We start from the raw sequence: 20,841 nt of genomic DNA on the forward strand, positions 1-20,841 counted from the left end.
AAACGTCTGTAACGTAAGATTTTTATTAGTAATGCACACAGTGTACGCCTTAACTTTGTAATAACGTAAAAACTAGTAATGCACACAGTGTACGACTTAACTTTGTAATGACGTACAAAAAATAACATATTTATTCTATATTTTTCATAAGTAATTGTGAATAAAATAAAGTTGATAGCTTTGTAAAGTAGTTTTTTTTTATCAAAGAAAAAATCATAATAACAAAATGTATACCCGAATAATTACTTTATACCTCGAATAGAACTTAAAATTAATATTTTTATAATAAGGAACTTCGTTCCTATCCGGTGTCCCACAACACCACATTTTTTTATTTTGTTTTTAGTGCCAATGTTTGTCGGTGGTGGAGTGTTAGTTGACAATTAGGAGTCAGGAGCAGTCAGGACCGCGTAGAGGAAGCTCTCAGGGTGGACGCAGCGCGGGACGAGGGTGCGAGAGCCACCCTATTCAGTGTGCGAAGATCATCGTAGCGTTCAGTTCGTAACGCGACAGCGGTCTGGCTGCCAGGCTATTCCCCGCTCGTGTGCTCTCTACCAAACGGAGGTTGCCATGTGCTCGGCCAAAGTTTGCATGAACATTAAATAAACTATTCTTGTAAAAATGAAAGAAAAAACGTGGCAGTATTCGGCAGCATGGCGCTCGACAAGGTACGTATTATTTTTATAATTTGTCAAATTTATTCCCAGTTTTCAATAAATTATATTTACCAGGCGTGTTTACAATGCGAATTCACAACAACAGCTACGCGCATTTCATTGTATTTGCAATGGAATTTACAGAGAAAAAGAGGCTTATATTATTTATATTAATACTATACATTTATATTTTATTTTCTTAACAAAACAAAATTTTATGTGTGTGTGTGTGTGTGTGTGTGTGTGTGAATATATAATCGGGAAGCGCTCAAAGGAGCCGAAAATAATAGTAACTTATGAGATCTCTACTCAATAATACTTTTTCTGCCCATTTCGTTTATTTTCACAATCTTGGGGCCGTGTATGGATGGTTGCAATCGTAATATTTTGGATACCGAAGTTAATGACTGTATTGGTATTTAACACTTTTCTAAGACTATTTGTCTTGCGTAATGAATGCGTGAAAATTATACCAATTCGTAAATCAATTCCCCAAACAAAATTAAACAATCATATAGGTATTCTTGAAATAAATTAATAAAAATATTTTTCCTGATTCAATACTGGAAGTGTTTCTCGATATTTCCTTTCGCAAATTATATTTCTAAACTAATCAAACATGAATTGTCTTAAAAACTGATTGTGATCTGATGCGAAGATATTATTTAATATATAATACAATATCGGTTTGTGTTTCTTTATACGTAAAAATGCCCTCCGGGAAATTGCACATCGTTCATAGAAACATAAAAAAGCGTAAACATTTGGTCAACATAACAAACACGATTGGTAAATATGAGAGGCTCGGATTAATATGAATCGTACGGTATCGTAATTTTTACGAAGCTGCCTTTGGATAAATACATCGATGCTTCAATAAATGATTAAGTATTTTCAATTAGTATTCAATACTGTCCTTCTAAATTTGAATATGAAAGTTTCTACAAAACCTTTACGTAGTGCTTTTAATTCATAATAATAATATGTTGTTCATCATTTAAGCTTTTTAATACAATGAAACTACTAATATAATTATTAATAATCACAACTAGAAATTTACGTTTAATACTTTATTTACTATTAAATTTTTTATTATCTACATATTACTAAAAATTTGATACCCCATTCAGTTACATCAATACTCTTCTCTTCTAGTGTTCACCCAATGCTGAGGCTTCTTCTTAAACACTCCATTCGTTTGGGTCTCTTGTCTTTCGCCTCCAGCCCTTACTAGCTATTTTCACGAGGTCGTCGGTTCACCTCATTTGTTATCCGCTCAAGGTATGACGTCCAGTACGAGGTCTCCACTCCAGTACTTTTGTGCCCCACCGATTGTCAGTGCGACGGCATTTGTTTTTTTATTTTTATTCCATGGATGGGTGGACGATGTCATAGCCCACCTGGTGTACAACGTAAATGCGCCACCCACCTTGAAATATGAGTTCTAAGGTCTCAGTATAGTTAGAACGGCTGCCCCACTCTTCAAACCGAAACGCACTACTGCTTCACCGCAGAAATAGGTAGGGTGGTGATACCTACCTTTGCGGACTCACAAGAGGTCCTACCACCAGTAATTACGCAAATTATAATTTTGCAGGTTTGATTTTTACTACACGGTGTTATTCCTTCACGTTGGAAGTCAACCGTGGACATTTGTTAAGTACGTATTTCATTAGAAAAATTGGTACCCGCCTGGGATTCGAATACCGGTGCATCGCTCAACAAGAATGCATCGGACGTCTTATCCTTTAGGCCATGTGTCCGGCCCACTTCCATTTTCTCCGAGTAATCACTTGGTTATGGCAGTTAAATCAGTTCTTGTACAGATTTCGTCCTATTCCGTAAGAAATGCCTAACATAATCCACTCCATGGCTCTTCGAGTGACTTGCATTTTGGTTATAATTTGCTTTGTGAGTGTCTCAGCCTCATATACCATCATAAGGAGAACACAGTGCTCGAAGGCCCTCTTTAGTGTCTCAGTCAGCTTACCGAAAGTAATCCATCCCAGCTGTGTGCGGAGATTTATCTCCTGTAAAAATAATAATGAAAAAAATACTCAATTTAATTGATCAAAATTAATATGGTCACTAGATGAGAGAAATGTAATTACGTGCAATCTAAGTATTAGCCCTGGACAAGGTAGGTAGTTCGTGTTTAGCGTGTATGTATAGTCTGTATGTATTGTTTACCTATATTGTGTCGGCAAACAGTTGCTTCAGACAATGTATCACAGCGTCCGTGCAGCCTGGATCAGCCGAGCACGTAACTTCGAATTACATTGTACAATACATTAATAAATACATAGTAGTACACTGCACCAAACATTGTTGCTCGGAGAGATAATAAACAGAGGAAACTACAGTGACTTTATGGCCGAAAGTTTACTTGTCGCTTGTTAGAACTTAACGCAAATCATTTCAGTGTAAATGTGCCTTTAATCGAACATCCAACTTATTTTCTGTCCAGCCACTTTGGTATCTTTGATGATTTCATGACAATAATAAATGTTTGTTTAAATTATCTTATACTAGCTGACTTCGTAGTGCCTCAATCGATAAATAAAAGACCTAAACTTTTGTATAAAATGAACTTAAAGATGGAGAGATGAGATGGCGCGACATGAGACGCCTAAAGTCTGCCACTTCCAACACTAACACTACATGACGATCACGACACCTCTGTCAAGAGTGACACGATTGAGAAGAAGAAAAACATAAAACAAACAAAAGGAATCCATCCGACGGTGGACACATCAAACGCAAAATTGTTATTTTTATTTAATACCGAACATTTTCATATTTATCTACCTTTTCAACCTTCTCTGGACTTTCACAAATAATTCAAGACCAAAATTAGCCAAATCGGTTCAACCGTTCTCAAGTTTTAGTGGGGCTAACTAACAGCAATTCATTTTTATTTATAAACATATATATCTCTCTATACCTTAAATACCTTACACATCATGCGGTCTCCCAGACATGAATTAGAGAAGCTCATAATTGCGGGTCGCATAGAGGGCAAGCGCGCCGTGGGCACGAGCCAGATGGTCAGATCTAGTAAGAGAAGCACTTGGTGGTAGTATGTACCATGCGGTCCATGCCACCCATGATCGAACACAGTAGAAGAACGTCACATGTGGTTGCGATCCTCAGCAGTGAGGGAACGATATAGAAGAAGAAGTATACATTAAATAGAAAAGTTTACTATTTTTTATAAATCGAAACTATACATCTTCTTAATGTCATATGTTCAGCCAGTGAGTTTGATATTACGCACAAGAAGGTGCACTTTGATTTTGGTTATAGCTTTACGACTGGCCCATAGTCTTTACAACCATCCTCATAATTAGGGAAATCAATGAGCAAAATTAATATCTTCTAATTAAACCCGGACCTAACTATTACCTTTATTCGGTGGTTCGTTTCTCAATTCGGATAAACATTCGCGTGATAACAGGTATATTTGGATGTTTATTATCTTACATGTACATAACTATATTTTTAAACGTATCACAAAAGTATGGACAGCGGACATGTAGGCTTAAATTAACACTGAATACATTGCTGTAAATTTCCCAAAACTCACAGGAATTGTTAATTTGGGCGAGGGATTTTGGAATTGAGTCTAGTTCAACAACTGTCAATTATGCTTCATATCGAGTATGCAGTTAATTAATTTTGCTGTCCATTCGATAATGTAAGCTTTCATCGTAGCTTCAATATAATTGCGGTAAAAATATAAAATTTTCCGTAACCTTGTCAATTCTTGAATTACCTAAAATATTAAAAAAAAAAAGGAAATATTTGTCTGTCCTACGAATAATAAAACTAGTTTTATTATTACGAAAAATTTCAAATATCAGCGGTTAAAATATAAAATTTTCCGTAACCTTGTCGATTCTTGAACTACCTAAAATATTTTTTTATAAATAAATATTTGTCTGTTTGCCTCTACGAGTATTTTACTATTTCTATTTATTCTATTTATTCGTTCTATTTTATTATTCGTTTGCCCTCTATTCGTTCCTAAACCATCTATTCGATCTTGGTGGGCCTTTGTATAGCTGTTTTTGGTTTTCCAGAGAAGTTACTGTCAATATGCGATTGGTGACGCGGGAGGAGTTTGCAGAAATCAATGTTCTTCATTTAAACAGTATTCAAGAATAATCGTGTAATGATAATCAAACATTCCGTTTTTAGAACTATTTTGTCTGTTCTATTTTTTCTACGTAGTAATGTGTCCTGCTTTGAAGGATACTGCTTTTTAATTTAATTCTGATTTCGGTCTAAGACGAATGATGGCATTGATGTTATTTATTTATATCTGAGTGGAGATCAGTTATCGTTTGTTGGTAAGCTTGTCTGTTCAGCGGTGTATAGTTTATATCCTTTGCCCGTTATAATATTCACGACACTAAAATACTGAATTCTGTACTAAAAAATAATACTTGTCATATGATCGTTTGTTCACCATTATGACTGGTCCTTTTTTGTGTTACAAACTAGGCTCTCAAAAAATTAAAAAAAGACGTCGACTTAAAAAAATCAATATAAAATAACATTTCGTGCGGAATAATGAGGTCCTACCACCATCGACTATAATTAATTGAAATTATAAGTTTTCTGGTTTGTACACTATTATGATTCTATTGAGAAAGACTGTTTATTATACTTCTTTAATCACAGATTTCGCTAAGACTACACTTTAGACAAATAATAATAAAGACAAACAATATTTAATATATTCTCAATTTGATCACAGACTTTATGCAGTAAGGAAAGTTTGACAATAAACCAATAGTATGCATATGTGTGTGTGTTGTGTGTGGGTGTTGTGTGTGGGTGTTGTGTGTGTGTGGATGTGTGTGTGCGTGTGTGTGGATGTGTTGTGTGTGTGTGTGTGTGTGTGTGTGTCAAATACATGGTATTGTGCTTAATGTTGTTTTATTGATTTAATGTACTTTTATACGCATAATTTAAATAAATATTAACATTCTGCACTCCTTCTCTGTATTCTCTATAAGTAAGGGCAATATCATTCTCCTCCGTGCGCGCAATTTTCGTAAAGAGGGGTCCAAAGTTTTTGCTTCACGTATTAATATATTATATAGATAATAAATAAATGATAATACCTTATCTCGCTACTATCATTACGTATATGATGTATAATATCTATCTACATTATTACGTTTCAATTTTTGTCTCGAGATCTTATTTCTCGCCGATGCAGAAAAAATCTTTTAGACATGCAATAAATTATATATATTTCTCAGGGTAATTAAATTATTATTATTGTACACATTCACGGACGATTATTCATAGCTTAGTGTTTTAATATGATTCTCGTTTTTATTTTATTGGAGCTTAAGATCTGATGTCATAGTCCATGCGGTATTAGAACAGTAATAGGAGCTAATAGAAAACACGGTTCGAGCTTGGGTTGTTCTTCAGTGTGCTTGCGTTGCTTAAAAATACTTTGATATCGTAATACCATTTATTAGAAAAATCACAATTATTACGAATGGATTAAGCACTGAATTCCCGCGTTAACAATAGTAAATGTTGCTTTATATTAAATAAATTAAAAACATGTTTTCTTTGATGTAACCGGTTGCGACCATCACAAAAAAGGTACCCGTCGGTACGGAGATACAGCTTGCGCATCTACACTCAATGTAAAATTAGGGGATAGTAGGTACAAAAATACTAAAATAGTATTATTACTTCGATTGACGGAGAATACGAAGTTGGCTGTATTCGCACATCCGTACCATATGATTAATATCCGGTACGGAATATGTATATATGTATGTAATCTATAAGGATCCTCCGAGTCTGATTGTTCTAATTCTACAATGTGTTACAATTTTTATGCTTGAGTTACGTCTTGTTTATATTCAGAAAATATGAAGAGGCGTTAAATGTGAATGTTATTTTTCGTTATGCCAGAAATTTCAAATTTTATGGTTTCCCTATTCCTACAACGCCTCTCACGTACTGAAAAGGGGAAGATAACTATAAGCGTATTCATGCGGTGTATGCGTAGAATGTCCCGCGAGCGTTCTGGGAAACAATTTCTTTCCCTTAACTTTTTAGATGAAAGACCTGAAAATGACGTCAAGGAACTTCACGTTACTAATAGCTTTTTCGTTAAGTCGGAACGGTAAAAACTAGACGAGGATTTCGGATAAAAAGTGGCGAGAGATCTAGACTTAGTTACAAACTGGAAATCAGGCGATTTGATTATTGTGATCTTGGCTCTAAATAATATCAACCTACATCACATTTAATTATATCTCGACATTAGAATCAAAAAATAAAATAAGGTAGAATAAGGTGTCACTTTGTAAATAGACAAATAACAGCTATATTAATTCGAACAAAAAACTTTATAGTTTTTATATTCCGAAGTAGTGCAATATAATAGAATAAAATAAAAACAAGCAGCTTTAGTAAATCGAATAAATTGGAAAGCTTTCATGATATTGAAGATTTCAAATAAAAAATCCTGTTGTTTATTATTCAAACTAACAACCGTACAATACGCTTTTTAATAACAGCATGCAAACACCGGAAACTACTGTTATTTTAAAGTCACTGTAAATTTTAAATCTCTAATAACTTCGTGGACATTGGTTGAATATAAAGCTTATTACTTTGTTTCTGAATGCAAAAGCTTTCTATTGGCCTTTTAAATACACAACTTTTTTAATTGATCTAGAATAAGGTTAAGAATAGTTAATGTAAACAAACAATTTTAATTTTCGTGCCTCATCCAATGTGTAACATAACGATTTCGAGAAATATGGAGCCAAATCTGCTTATTTTATTCTTGTACGCAGAAAAATTATTGCCAAAGGTATCATTTGAACGGTATATACAGAAAGCTTAGAACTTAACTCAGGCATGACTAAATATCTTGAGAAAAATTTTCAGATAATTGTTTGCTTCGTACACCCATATATGCCCGTGATATTGGCGAATCAAACAAGGCGCAAAACGAATAATAGAACAAATAGTATCGACTTTATAAAAAAATAATATCATAAGCAATAACAACATATGTGCAGCATATAATTTTTTACGTTGGTAATATGCGTAGAAATGTAACAAATTACTTTATATTTTACACCATCACGATTAAAGATTGCTGAATACGAACAAAAGTACATCTGATATATCGCAGTTAAAAATGGCGCCCTAAAATACCGAACCCCCTTTTTATTTCGGACCCCACAGTTCGTAACAAAGGTCGGAGGGGACTCACCAGTCTTCCACATTAATGCAGAATTCGGAAGGGGTGCTGTTGAATGGCACCGTATGCAATATTTGGATAAAGAGATTCCACATTAATATTCCACGACTCATTCACGCGTGTAGCTATTATATGGTGCTTTTTTGAATCATCAGTTTTACTATGCCGTCGTGATTAGTTCCAAGGATTTTCTTTATAATGTTAAAACACGTATTTCAATGGCCTGTATGACCTACTTAGTTCTTTATATTAAATCTATGTCTGTTGAACGCTCATTTAAACTAGACTTTTTTTGTATTTTTTTTGTATAGTAACTTGTTTTTTAATCTTTAGATTTTTTACTTCAATTATATAAACAACTTAAGTTTATTGAAGCATACGAACATTAAATCATGGATAAATGAAACGAAAAAAATCCGTCGGATTGCTAACGTCCAGTAATGTCGGTAATTTATTTCAATCAGTTCGTTGTCATCGTCGTGGCCTAAAGGATAACAACACGTCCGGTGCATTCGTATCTTGCGATGCATAAGTGTTCAAATCCTACAGGCAGGTACCAATTTTTCTAATGAAATAGGTACTTAACGTTTGTTCACGATTGACTTCCACGGCGAAGGAATAACATCTATATCTATACTAATATTATAAAGAGGAAAGATTTGTTTGTTTGTTTGTTTCGAATAGGCTCCGAAACTACTGGACCGATTTGAAAAATTCTTTTTCCATTAGAAGCCGACATTGTACCTGATGAACATAGGCTACTTTTTTTTATTTTTTTTTATTTTTTTTTTTGGTTTCATGTGTGTTTTAATGTTTCCGAAGCGAAGCGAGGGCGGGTCGCTAGTCGCGTAATAAAAATCAAACCCTCAAAATTATAATTTTCATATTTAATGGTGGTAGGATGTCTTGTGAGTCCGGACGGCTAGGTACCACCACTGTGCCTATTTCTGGCGTGAAGCAGTAATGCTTTTCTATTTGAAGAGTGGGACAGCCGTTGTACTGTAAAAACGACGTTTTAAGCTCGTCCACCCCTCTAACCAATAATAATAAAAAAAACGGAGACTTCAGAATTCATATCTCACGTTAGGTGGCGGCATTTACGTTGTAGATGTCTATGGGCTCCGGTAATCACTTAACTCCAGGTGGGCCGTGAACTCGTCCACTCACCTAAGTCATAAACGAATAAAAGAAAATAGAAAAAAGGATCTGCGGTAGTTTCTTCTGCCAATTCCGTTTAAAATTATTGCCCATATGACATATGTATAAAATGAGCCTTAGGCAAACATCATCAGATACGTATATAATGATCAAGATACATTTTTAGTGAGAAAGGAAATACAAATAAAAAGGAAAATGTGCTTCTTTTGAGCACAAATAATCATGTCGCAGTACCGAAATCCACTTCTCATTTCCATAACAAATGTAATTATATTTCCAAAAATAATCTCGGCAAATAATCTGGGTTCCGGGGTGTCTTTCTCGAATCATTTTTATTTTATATTCTCTCCAAGGTTGTGCGAAGTCATAACGCACCTGATTTTAAGTGGCTAAATGCCAACCCCACTTTGGGACATAGAATGTCATAGCAAGCTTATTCTGTCCTTGAAAAAAAAAAACGCCTGTGTGCTTCACTGCAAAAGTAGGCAGAATGGTTAGGTTACCTCTTGTGTGGGCTTACAACACACCCTATCACCAGTAATTAAATTTAAATTATTTTTTTATTTTTCCAGTTTTTTATAATACGATGTTATTTCTATTTCCTTCTTATTCATGGTATTCGTTCCTGAACACGTGTTAATTACGTATTTACTTACAAAAAATGCTACTTACGGGATTTGACATGAAATTGATAGTCTTATTTATCTTTTGAGCAACGACGACTTCAAAGATAATATTTATGACTAACATCATTTTTAAGAAATTAATATCACTAGTGGTCGGTCACCCAGTAGTCGAAATTCGACTATAATTAATTGAAATTATTATAAGTCTGAACATTATTATGGTTCTATTGTAAAAGACTATTAAACTTCTATAGTCACTATTTCGCCAAGACTACGAACGAGTACATTATACTCGTAGACAAACAATATTAAAGATAAACAATATTAATCTATGCTCAATTTGACCCCCGAATTTAATTAATAAGAAAAATTGGACAATAAACAAAAGAGTACATATACGCGTGTGTGTGTTGTGTGTGTCAAATTCATGGTAGAGTGTGTAATAATTTTTTTTATTGATTTAATGTTATTTTTTATGAATAATTAAAAAAAAAGCATTCCCAACTCCTGTATATTATCTATAAGTGTGGGAAATTTCATACTCCTCCGTCCGCGCAATTTTCGTAAAAGGGGGTACAAATTTTCTGCTTCACGTATTAATATATAGATAAACAAATAGCATTTGAAATAGATACCGCAATAGAAGAAAGAAGAAGCTAAGAAGTTTTGGAAAACTGTCCATTTTATTTAAAAATATGCACGCTTTTAAGTTAAACATTTGTGAAAGTGAAAAGAGCGCGCCCTCTGGGATCAGTCGTTTGTCATAACATTCGAACCATTTGACGAAGGTTGGAGCTCACTTTTGAAAATTGCGCTCAGGTTCACTTTTTTGTTGGAATTTAATGTCTAGTTAATATTATAGAATAAGATCTTAGACATTGAGCTTAATTAAAATTTATTAGTTATTATCCATTACAACAGGAATAATGAAATATGGAGTATTACTACAGCGTCCCTCTTCCGACATGGCCTGATAAGTCCTCAGAAGGCTCCTGGTATTGCTTATGTCCATGAGCGACAGTATCTATTCGCTTGCTATGCGCTAAACAAGACGTCGCCATTGCTCGCGTGTCGCGGCCTTTCTTGAGTACTAATTGACGTTTATTTGGTTGGTCCATCATAAAGATGATTTACCGCACGGTATTTTGTATATATTAATATGTGAAGCAAAAACTTTGTACCCCTTTTTACGAAAATTGCGCGGACGGAGAAGTATGAAATTTCCCACACTTAAGAGAATATAGAGGAGTGCAGAATGTAATTTTTTTTAAATATGCATAAAAAACAATTTAAATCAATAAAAAAACATAACACACACTATCGTCTATTTGACACACACACGCATATATACATGTATACTTTGTTTATTGTCAAACTTTTATTATTTAAAGTCTGTGGTCAAATTGAGAATATATTAATATTGTTTGTCTTTGATATTATTTGATATAGTGTAGTCTTGGCGAAATCTGTGAATAAAGAAGTATATTTGACAATAGAACCATAATAATGTTCTAATTTATAATTTAAATTAATTATAGTCGAATTCCACTACTGCTGGAGCACTAGTACCTTCAATTGTGCCTTGCAATAACAGACGCTCTAATAAATCGTCACCCTGTCGCGACACAAGAAAACACGACTAAATAAAGTGAGAATACGACCCTGAACGATGGAGGATAGACGCTTCCTGAGCTTCTTGAGCAGTACCAGTTACCTACTTTTCTTATATTTTTATTATTGTACATGCGCGATTCGAACAGATAAATCACAACGTTACTGCCGGCACCCAACTTGAGACATGAGATTGTAATCTCAATAGTACTCTAATGACAGTAACAGTGTTCTGCGTTGTTGATTTTTGTCACACGACCCATCAACGTGGAAGTTGTTCGTGAACAAGTGTGAGCTCGACAACTAGATATTAGTATGTACTAGAGGTCCCGCAGTAGTCGAAATTCGACTATAATTGATTGGAATTGTATAATAAGTTTGTGCACTATTATGATTGTATTTTATACTTCTATAATCACAAATTTCGCCAAGGCTACACTATAAAAAAATGTTAATAAAGACAAACAATATTTAATCTATTCTCAATTTGACCACAGACGTCAAGAACAAAAGTTTGACAATAAATAGTATACATGCGCGTGTGCGTCAAATACATGGTATGTAGTGTGTGTAATGTTTTCTTTATTGATTTAATTATCTTTTATGCATTATTTAAAAAAAATATTATCATTGTGCACTTCTTCTCTATATTCTCTATAAGTGTGGAAAATTTCATACTCCTCCGTCCGCGCAATTTTCGTAAAAATGTATACAAAGTTTTTGCTTCACGTATTAATATATTATAGATACTTAAAAAAATACTAGCACCCTTGATTTTGCCTAAGTTAGAAAGAATGCCGACGTAGTCAAATTAGGAGTAGATGTATTTATGTACTAGACGTTTTACCCATTAAACCCTTACATTGATTAGTTTTAGGCATATGTGATTTTTAGTTATTTAGTAGAACCGCTTTAAGTGATGAAACCTGCTTACTTTGATATAAGGTTATTTATTTATATAATTGATATAGCGATCAATTTTAATGCAATATTAGCAGACTTAATTGATAACGGGACTACAGAAGATTACTACAGCTTGCAACTTAGATTTTGCAAGCGTTTGACAGTAATAATATGTAGTTATACATACATTTTTATGACAGAGCTTGCAAATTAACAACAACTTCTACTTCTACCTAGTCAGGTCATAAATTCTGTCACATGTTTAATGTAAAATAATTGAAACAAGTTTATTCATTATGTAACCATTCATATACCAAAATGAACTTAACAAAACATAGATTCTTATGACACCAAAGTTTATTCAAAATGACCTCCGTGATTTTGAATACAGGCCTTCAATCTGCGCGGCCAGTCGTCTATTGCAGCACGAACGAGGTCCATGTCAATATCGGCGGCTGCCTTAATCAAGGATGTCTTGAGTGACTCCAAATTGGGATGAGGCTTTGAGCACGCCTTTTCCTCCAAGTGTTGCCATATCTTGTAATCTAACGGATTCAAATCTGGACTGGAGGAGGGCCAGTCTTCGTGACGGATGAAGTCGATTTCACGTGCCGCCAGCCAGTCTTGTGTGCTCTTCGCTCTATGAGCTGGCGCCGAATCTTGTTGGAATACCCAGTGCCTGTTATTGAACATGGTATGAGAAACAGGTTCCACAAGGTTCGTCAGGACTGTATTTTGATACACAACTGCATTCGTTTTTACACCTTTCTCACAAAAATGTACCTCTGTTAAGCCCCAATAAGAAACTCCCAACCATACCATGAGCGAGGATGGAAAATGACCTCGTTGGACACGCGGAATACGGTTGCTCGCTTCTTCACTACTGTGTGCGTACACCTTATCATTTTGTTTGTTGTAGCTCTCTTCTACGGTAAAAAAGTTTTCATCCGAAAAAAGAATTTCCCGATATTTTTTTCCCGCGTACCGCTTCAACAAAGCGCGGCATCTCTTCAGTCTCAGGTCCATTAGACGAGCATTCAAACGATGTCCTGTTTTTCTTCGATATGCCCGAAGCCCTAAGTCTTCATTTAACACCCTTTTCACCGTGGTTCTGCTTAACCCCATCTGAAGGGCCAACAGTTTCTGCTTACGTTTGGGATTTCTTTGATTTCGCGCCTTCACAGCTTTTATCACTGCTGGAGTCCTAACAGACCGAGGGCGACCACTTCTTGACCTGTCATATACACTAGAGTCTTCATTGTATCGTTTGATGGAACGATAAACGAATCTTTTGGTTATATTCAAATTTTTCAGTATGTTAAAAATTTGAATTGGCGCGTAACCGCAACGATGCAACGCAATAACTGCAACACGGTCTTCTTTAAGCGTCCACTCCATATTTAAAAATGAGTAAAATTCTAAAAGTATACATTTTTATTTTCATGAACAATTCGAAATTCGAATTCAATAAACTTTTTTGTGGACAGCATTCTAAAAGAAAAGTTTTTACTGTGTGACAATACTTATGACCTGACTAGTTACAATATAGTAATACTTATCTAAAAAAGTAAGATAGCACTACAAAATGAAAGATGGAATAGCACTGTATAAGATTTAAAAATAACTTGATGTATTTATAAAGGATGAAAAACTAACGTAAAAACTTCTAAACAAAAGGCGTACTTAGAACTTTAACACGAAGCGTAAGGAGGTTCTGTTATGTTCCGGCCCCTTTAGCTCCCAACGATCACCTAGCTTCTTAAGACCGAGTAAAAGGAAAGAAAGTCTGAGTAATCGTATCGAAAATCTATTTTAAAAGTCCTTTAACTTCTCGGTATCACGTTCGTTGTGCATGTCTAGTTACACAAGAACTAAATACACGACCATTTGTTTTCCCTAAAAAGTGGGGCATGAAATTGTTTTGTCAATAAACATTTTTTATTATTATAAAGCTTTTAGAGCGCGGATCTGTAGTTTTAAAGTTTGTTTTAACCTCTCTTCCTCCTCTTAAGAAGGTGCAAAGTGCTAAATCATCCGCTTACGAAGAGGATGACTTAGCACTGCGGGCGAAAACTAAGTGAAACGTGAAGTAAAGAAATCGAAATTTGAAATGATATCATAGATACACACACATAGGTACACAAAGTTATAGCAGACGATTTGGTTCTAATAGGAATATATGTATATGAATGTGACCTCGAATATACATACATATGTGTATTGGAACTAAAAGCCGTTATTAATATTAACAGCCAGGGTACGAAAATAGGAACGGGAAGATATTGCTACATCGAATCATTTCGATATTAATGATATACAAGACATTATAATAATCAAATACGTATATACGTTTCGATGGTCTTGTTTAATTAGCAATATTGAAACATCTTCATTTAATTTAGTTTGTACTGAGACGAGGCTCTGTTTACGTCTATTGGTCGAATATGTTTTATTTATCCAGCTTAATTGAATGTAAATTACATTTAAATCATATGGCGAGAGTAACGAAATCGCAAATTTATCATTTTAATTATTACGTAAAGACAGCTGTTAATATCTGAAGATGTAGTTAATAGGCTACCTTAAATTCAAATCGGTGCTCCGAATCGGATTGTCCAACTTCGTTGGATCGAGTTATCGAGTCAGTCTGAATGTAAAAACGACTGGCTTATTAACATAGAAAAAAACTTTTCGAAATATTTTCTCTTGTGGCAGCGCACTGTAACTGTTCCCGTTGAAAAAAGTATAAAGTCGGCACTTAAACGTTAAACCGCGTTCCTCCGGACTTTTGCTCTGGGTTAGATATGTATACTGAGTTAAATGGGGGAAAAAAAGAGAGAAATTTCGTACAGTCTTAATTATGAAATGGATGTTGCTGCGCGGTGCTACGCTGAGGAACACAAACAAAGGTTGTCTACCTGCTAATAACAGAAAGGGGTGTCTTTCTAAAACACTAAGAAAAATTTACTTCATTTCATTCCGATCGCGGTGAAGATGCTATTCCTGGCAAAATATCTAATATAAACAAATATATATTTAGTTCTCTAGAGAGAGGAGTGAGTGTTGAGATGACGGCTGATAGAAGAGAATGGAAGAGAAAAATTAGCTGTGCCGACCCTACCTAGTGGGATAAGGTGCAGAAAAAAAAAAATAAATATATATATATATTTAGTTCTCTGTCTTAATCATTCATTTAATTTCCCAAAAAAGGCGTATTTCGATTCGAATAGGTAAGTCTCAGATTACAAGACGGCCATAAATTCGAAGTGTATGATTTTAATATAACAAAACAAGTACTAGAAAACATTCTAGAACCCATATTAAATCATATCTACGACTTCTAACCAAGAAATTAGTAATTTGAAAGACTATGCTATACCGGGAGCTATCAAATTGCACTTTATTAGCAATCTGAGTTTGATTTCCCATTTGCAAGGAAAATCAGGGAATAAAAGGCTCGTTTCGTTTCTCGCACTGTGTTAATGCCTGCCCTGCGTATACACAATACGTATTTTTATTACTAGTGCTCATTTTACGAGTACATAGTGTATGAAAGAGTACGATGTATGTAAAATCAGATAAATTCGCTGAATGTCTGCGTTAAGCGGAAACTGAAAACGGCTGGGTAATCGAGTAGACACGCTAAATTGCTTTTCACCCACCTGATGATAGCGTTCGCTCTTATGCACCTCGTTCCGGCGCCACCCACACCTTGAGCTTCTTTAGTAATTCAATTAACTTGCTTTGTATAATGACTACATTTTACATTTGAAAGGTGAAAATAATATTTTAATTTATTTTTTAAACATTATTTTTCACTGGTGGTAGGATCTCTTGTGAGTCCGCACGGGTAGGTACCACCACTCTGCATATTTCTGCTGTGAAGCAGTAATGCGTTTCGGCTTTGAAGGGTGGGGCAGCCGTTGTAACTATACTGAGACCCTTAGAACTTATATCTCAAGGTGGGTGACGAATTTACGTTGAAAATGTCTATGGGCTCCAGTAACCACCTAACACAAGGTGGGTTGTGAGCTCATCCACCTATCCAAGCAATAAAAAATAAAATTATATTAGGAACAGTATTGAAGGTTTATCCCTTCTTCTCGTACAAATTCACAATACGTTTATCACAAAAGACTATTATGAGTTGACGTTGTTAGAAGATAAAGCTTAGCCGTCCTCTAGTTTCGTTTTGGATTAAATTAAAAGGGATGCTCTTGAGCGATTACCGATTTAATTGACCGATCATCAAAGGGTTTGATTGTAAAGGCACTACTCAGAACCTCAGTCTAGAATGCCTCTAATTTTCATTACTTTACAAATTTATATCCATTTGTTTAATTTTATTATGATATTTAGGTAGACACTAGAATTTTATTGACGTCTCGTGGGTCTACGCCTAAATCCATCACGTTTCAATTTATTTCAAATAACAAATATCTTTTCACAAGTTTATCCAGTCCAATAAAATCTATTAAAGCTACGTTGATAAATGATGGATCTTGTTTTTCGAACCAGTACCGAGTATCCATTTTGTTTCGACTTAACACTAAAAATATGTTTTGGAATAGCTTTCGAAAAAAAAATGGATTATTTAATTGGGAAATATTAGTTACCTATAATCATTATTATAAATCAATCTAGAATTCCTTATTGGAAACTCGTCAATATGTCCCAGTATTCTGCGTTAGATTAATGATTATTCTAAGTGTTCAGAAATGAATCTAAAGAATTTTAAGTTTAATTTAAAGGCATGCAAGAATTTTTTGTATCATCATAATGTACGATTGCGTAGATACAAGTGTAATATGAACAAAAATAAAACAGAAAAAAATCTTGAAAATAAAGTACCATAAGCTACCAACTTGAGCGAATTGTACGACTCAAATATGAAAATTATTTCATTACAAAGTAACCGCTAGTAAGATCTCGAATACTAGATTATTTACAAGTCTCTAGACTCTACAGTATGTGCTTGGCGCTCTACTCTGTGTTTCACAACAATGAATAATTTAGTCGATTTAATTGAAAGCCCTACTACTGTTTACTGATCGATGCTAATGCATTTAGAAGTACCCATGAGAATCAATTTGGCTAAAACGGAGTTTATAAGACACAGTTTACTTAAGAACCATATTAAATGAACTTATGTAATTGATTAAACTTGTTTATTGAGAATCTAAGTGTTAAGAAATCATTCTCATTGAAATACAAGAAAATATTGTATTTAAATAAGCTACCAATTTCCACAATTGAAGAATTTGCACTTGTAAAATCAAAGCATAAATATAATTTGATGGTTAATTTGAAAATATTTTTTAAATGTTAGATTGCTACATGAAGTCACCAATCTTACTAGATCCGATAGGCAACGTGAATCCAATTACGTCCAAACCTCAATAGTACTGGTATCTTATCATTGAGACTAGAACGTTCAAGTACTTCGCGGCAGAAATATATACATAAATATCTTTGAAGACTTTACAATACATCTTTCGTTGAATACCTTGTATTATTATTAGCTTTGTCATGCAGATCGTGATTTTTCAAAATTCTGCTCTTTTTTAGAATTAGATATTTATGGTTTACAGACGAAACAACACCAATACACTGAACTACTAAAGTAAGTTTATTCGGGGTGCCTAGTGATACAAAAATAGACGTGTTAGAATCTAGAACTAGAGGATCAAGTTGCTCTAGTGCGCCCGCTGTGGTCGAGGCTGCGGCTATAAGTACAATTCTGTCTAGGTCGTAGGCTGCGTATAAACATTTCTTGAAAACAATTTATTTCTACAATTGTAAGAAAACAAAATCGATAGCAGCGACGGATTAAACAAAAGAAGTTTGGATTTTAAAGGGAATTTATTTCTAGCTTGACTGCTTTTCAATGCTCAAAATAATCATATACTCGTAGCTCAATTCCGAAATATTTACTTTGACGTTGCTTATTCGGCTGAATAGAATTAATACAAACGGTTCACGTCCGATGTAATCTATGATTTGATTGGGAAAAATGGAGCGTTAAATTTCTACATCGTAAAGTTTGATATTCCTTAGTAATTTTGAATGAAAACAGTTAAACATACTTTTTTTATTTGGATTAGAAAAAAAATGCTATTGTCCTTAAAATTCTTGTAATGGATATAGATAGCAGTAAACTAAATTTGACTTTTTTATTAGGTATTTCTTTGACTGTTAAATTTTATTATACTTTTATTAAATTGGCTTCTAAGTTATCGTAGCTTAATAAACGAATTTGAAGCATATATGTAAATGTAAAATTTCGAAGAATTGACTTACTATTTTATATTTTCTGTATGTATTATAATAAAAGATAAGCAAAACAAACAAGAGTTTTATTTTTTATTTTTTCATAGTAAATTCATCATTCATTATAAAAATAGCAAAAAATTATATTAAAATACGAATAATATTGGATCATGCTATTATTGGATCAAGAAAAGCTCGAGCGAAAATCAGCCTAAGTTGGTGAAAAGAAGTCTTGTGACCTTGAAACGGTAGGTACATACCACCTCTCCCAATAGCTTAGCGTAAAACCTCCACGAAAAAGAAATTGCATTTCTTTGCACTTGCTTCACGGCAGAAATAGGCAGGGTGGTGATACCTACCTATGCGGACTCACAAGACGTCCTACCACCAGTAAAATACTTTATTCACTCACCACTTATTCTCTCATCCTGACTGAGCCCGTGCTCGCCTATCTGTCCTGGTAAAACTGGAAACGCCTCCAGGCCATCAGAAATTCTATAATAATAAAAAAATACATTTATTCCGTAATGTTGCCTGCAATCAGTTTGACAAATAGAAAACACTCGTGTTCCATACTGATTGAGTTTCGAACCAAGTGAATTATAGCATATTATTTTAATGTTCGCTTTGTTTTTGCAAATATGTTGTGATTATTAATGGTGTTTAATTTATTTCGATACGTGAATAAATAATTAAACACACAATGGCAATTAAATTCATTTGACTAAAGAGAAATAGTTTTTCTATAAGCCTCAAATCTCAACATCTTAATAATTCTATTACTATTCTCATATCCTAATGTCTCTTAATATGAGAATTATAGTGTTTGCAATGAAAAAATAACTATACATACTAATGGTATTTTGGTGGTTGAAATTCGACGGTAATTTAACATTAATTTTTTTTTCAGTGCATAAATGTAAACAATTAATTTAAAGATTTTAGCGTAATTAATTTAACGATTGTATATATTTCGTGTGTTTCGTTTGACTTCGACCACGTGTCCCAAAGTGGATGGAGGAAAAACATATTAAATGTACAAACGTTATATGAATGTGAATTCGAATGTATATCAAATTTAACACTCTGTGAGCGCAATACCCTTAATTAGGTGTACACAGTTTTCTTTCTATGTATTATCATTATAATAATAAATAATTGACAATCCGACATCACCGATAAACGATTATCACAAATGGTCATGCCCTTCGTCCCTTGAACTCGGCCGTTCTGTAGCACACACGCATCAATAGATTCCACTTCCTTTAAACCTCTTTTTGAATATCAATGAGACTTCTCGACTAACCGGAACTCGTCTGTGGTTGATCATATTCAATTACTTTAAACTTGTACATTTAGGCTTCCTTTCGAAGCTAGTAGAGGCCGAATTAAAAATAACTTCATCATCATCATCATCTCAGCCTGTCCATTGTCCACTGCTGAACATAGGCTTCTCCAAGTTATATCCAGTGCGGCCGGTCCGTTGCCACCTGCATCCAACGTGACCCAGCGGTTCTTACCAGGTCGTCGGTCCATCTCGTAAGAAGTTATTATTATCTTAGTAAGTAATATTGCCATAAAATGTTCCCTGGACGAAATCGCTTTAGGCGATAAAGCCTCCCGTTGTAAATCTTTGTTAATCATTGTGTACCTACATTATTTTAGTAACTTTGGCTCGTAGTGTCCAATTTTCTATTATGCTATAACTTTTCTAATACCAATAAAAATGTATGTTATAAAATAAAATATCATGTATACATTCTCAAAAATCACTAAGATCGGTTAAGAGTGTACGAATAAGAATAAAAACAGAAGATAGTCTCAGAATTGCACGTCAGGTATTTTATTATTAAATGTTTGAATAAACTGTTATATCTTTATTGAAGTATCAAAAATACTAGACCGAGCGACTGAGCAGATGACCGAGTTTTGATCGGGTTTTTTTTTTATAACGCCATCTTGTTGTGTCTTTAAAGCGGTTAGTTGCCCTCAATTAAGAAAAATAGTATTATTATTCGCCAATAGATGTCAGGAAGAGTTGATTATTGAAAACACGAATAAAACAACATTTTCTGAAAATAAATCGTAGCTAGATCGATTTATCGACCTTGAAATCCCCTGTATACTAAATTTTATGAAAATCGTTGGAGACGTTTCCGAGATTCAGATTATATATATATTAATATACAAGAATTGCTCGCTTAAAGGTATAAGATATTTGATAATCTGTTGCTGCCTTTTAGTTTAAGTTAAAACTCCATCCAGTTTGTATTGTATTAATTGTTTGTAATACAGTTTGAAGCGTTTCAAAACAACATTCTGTACGGTTAGGAGATCGCAAATAAAGAAGATAGAAATCTTT

At 34.1% G+C, this 20,841-nt stretch overlaps 1 protein-coding gene across 1 annotated transcript in view; it reads left to right on the plus strand.

The window, feature by feature from the left end:
* Window positions 1–482: 482 nt before the first annotated feature.
* Window positions 483–20,841, plus strand: part of LOC114245123 (uncharacterized) — a 34,788-nt gene continuing 14,429 nt past the window's right edge. The window contains exon 1 of the mRNA XM_089729275.1: window positions 483–668. Coding sequence (XP_089585401.1) covers window positions 622–668 — 47 coding nt within the window. The 5' untranslated portion in view covers window positions 483–621. The remainder of the gene's footprint in view (window positions 669–20,841) is intronic.

This window comes from Bombyx mandarina, chromosome 01 (assembly GCF_030267445.1).
Source record: "Bombyx mandarina strain Sakado chromosome 01, ASM3026744v2".
Classification (NCBI taxonomy): Eukaryota; Metazoa; Arthropoda; class Insecta; order Lepidoptera; family Bombycidae; genus Bombyx; species Bombyx mandarina.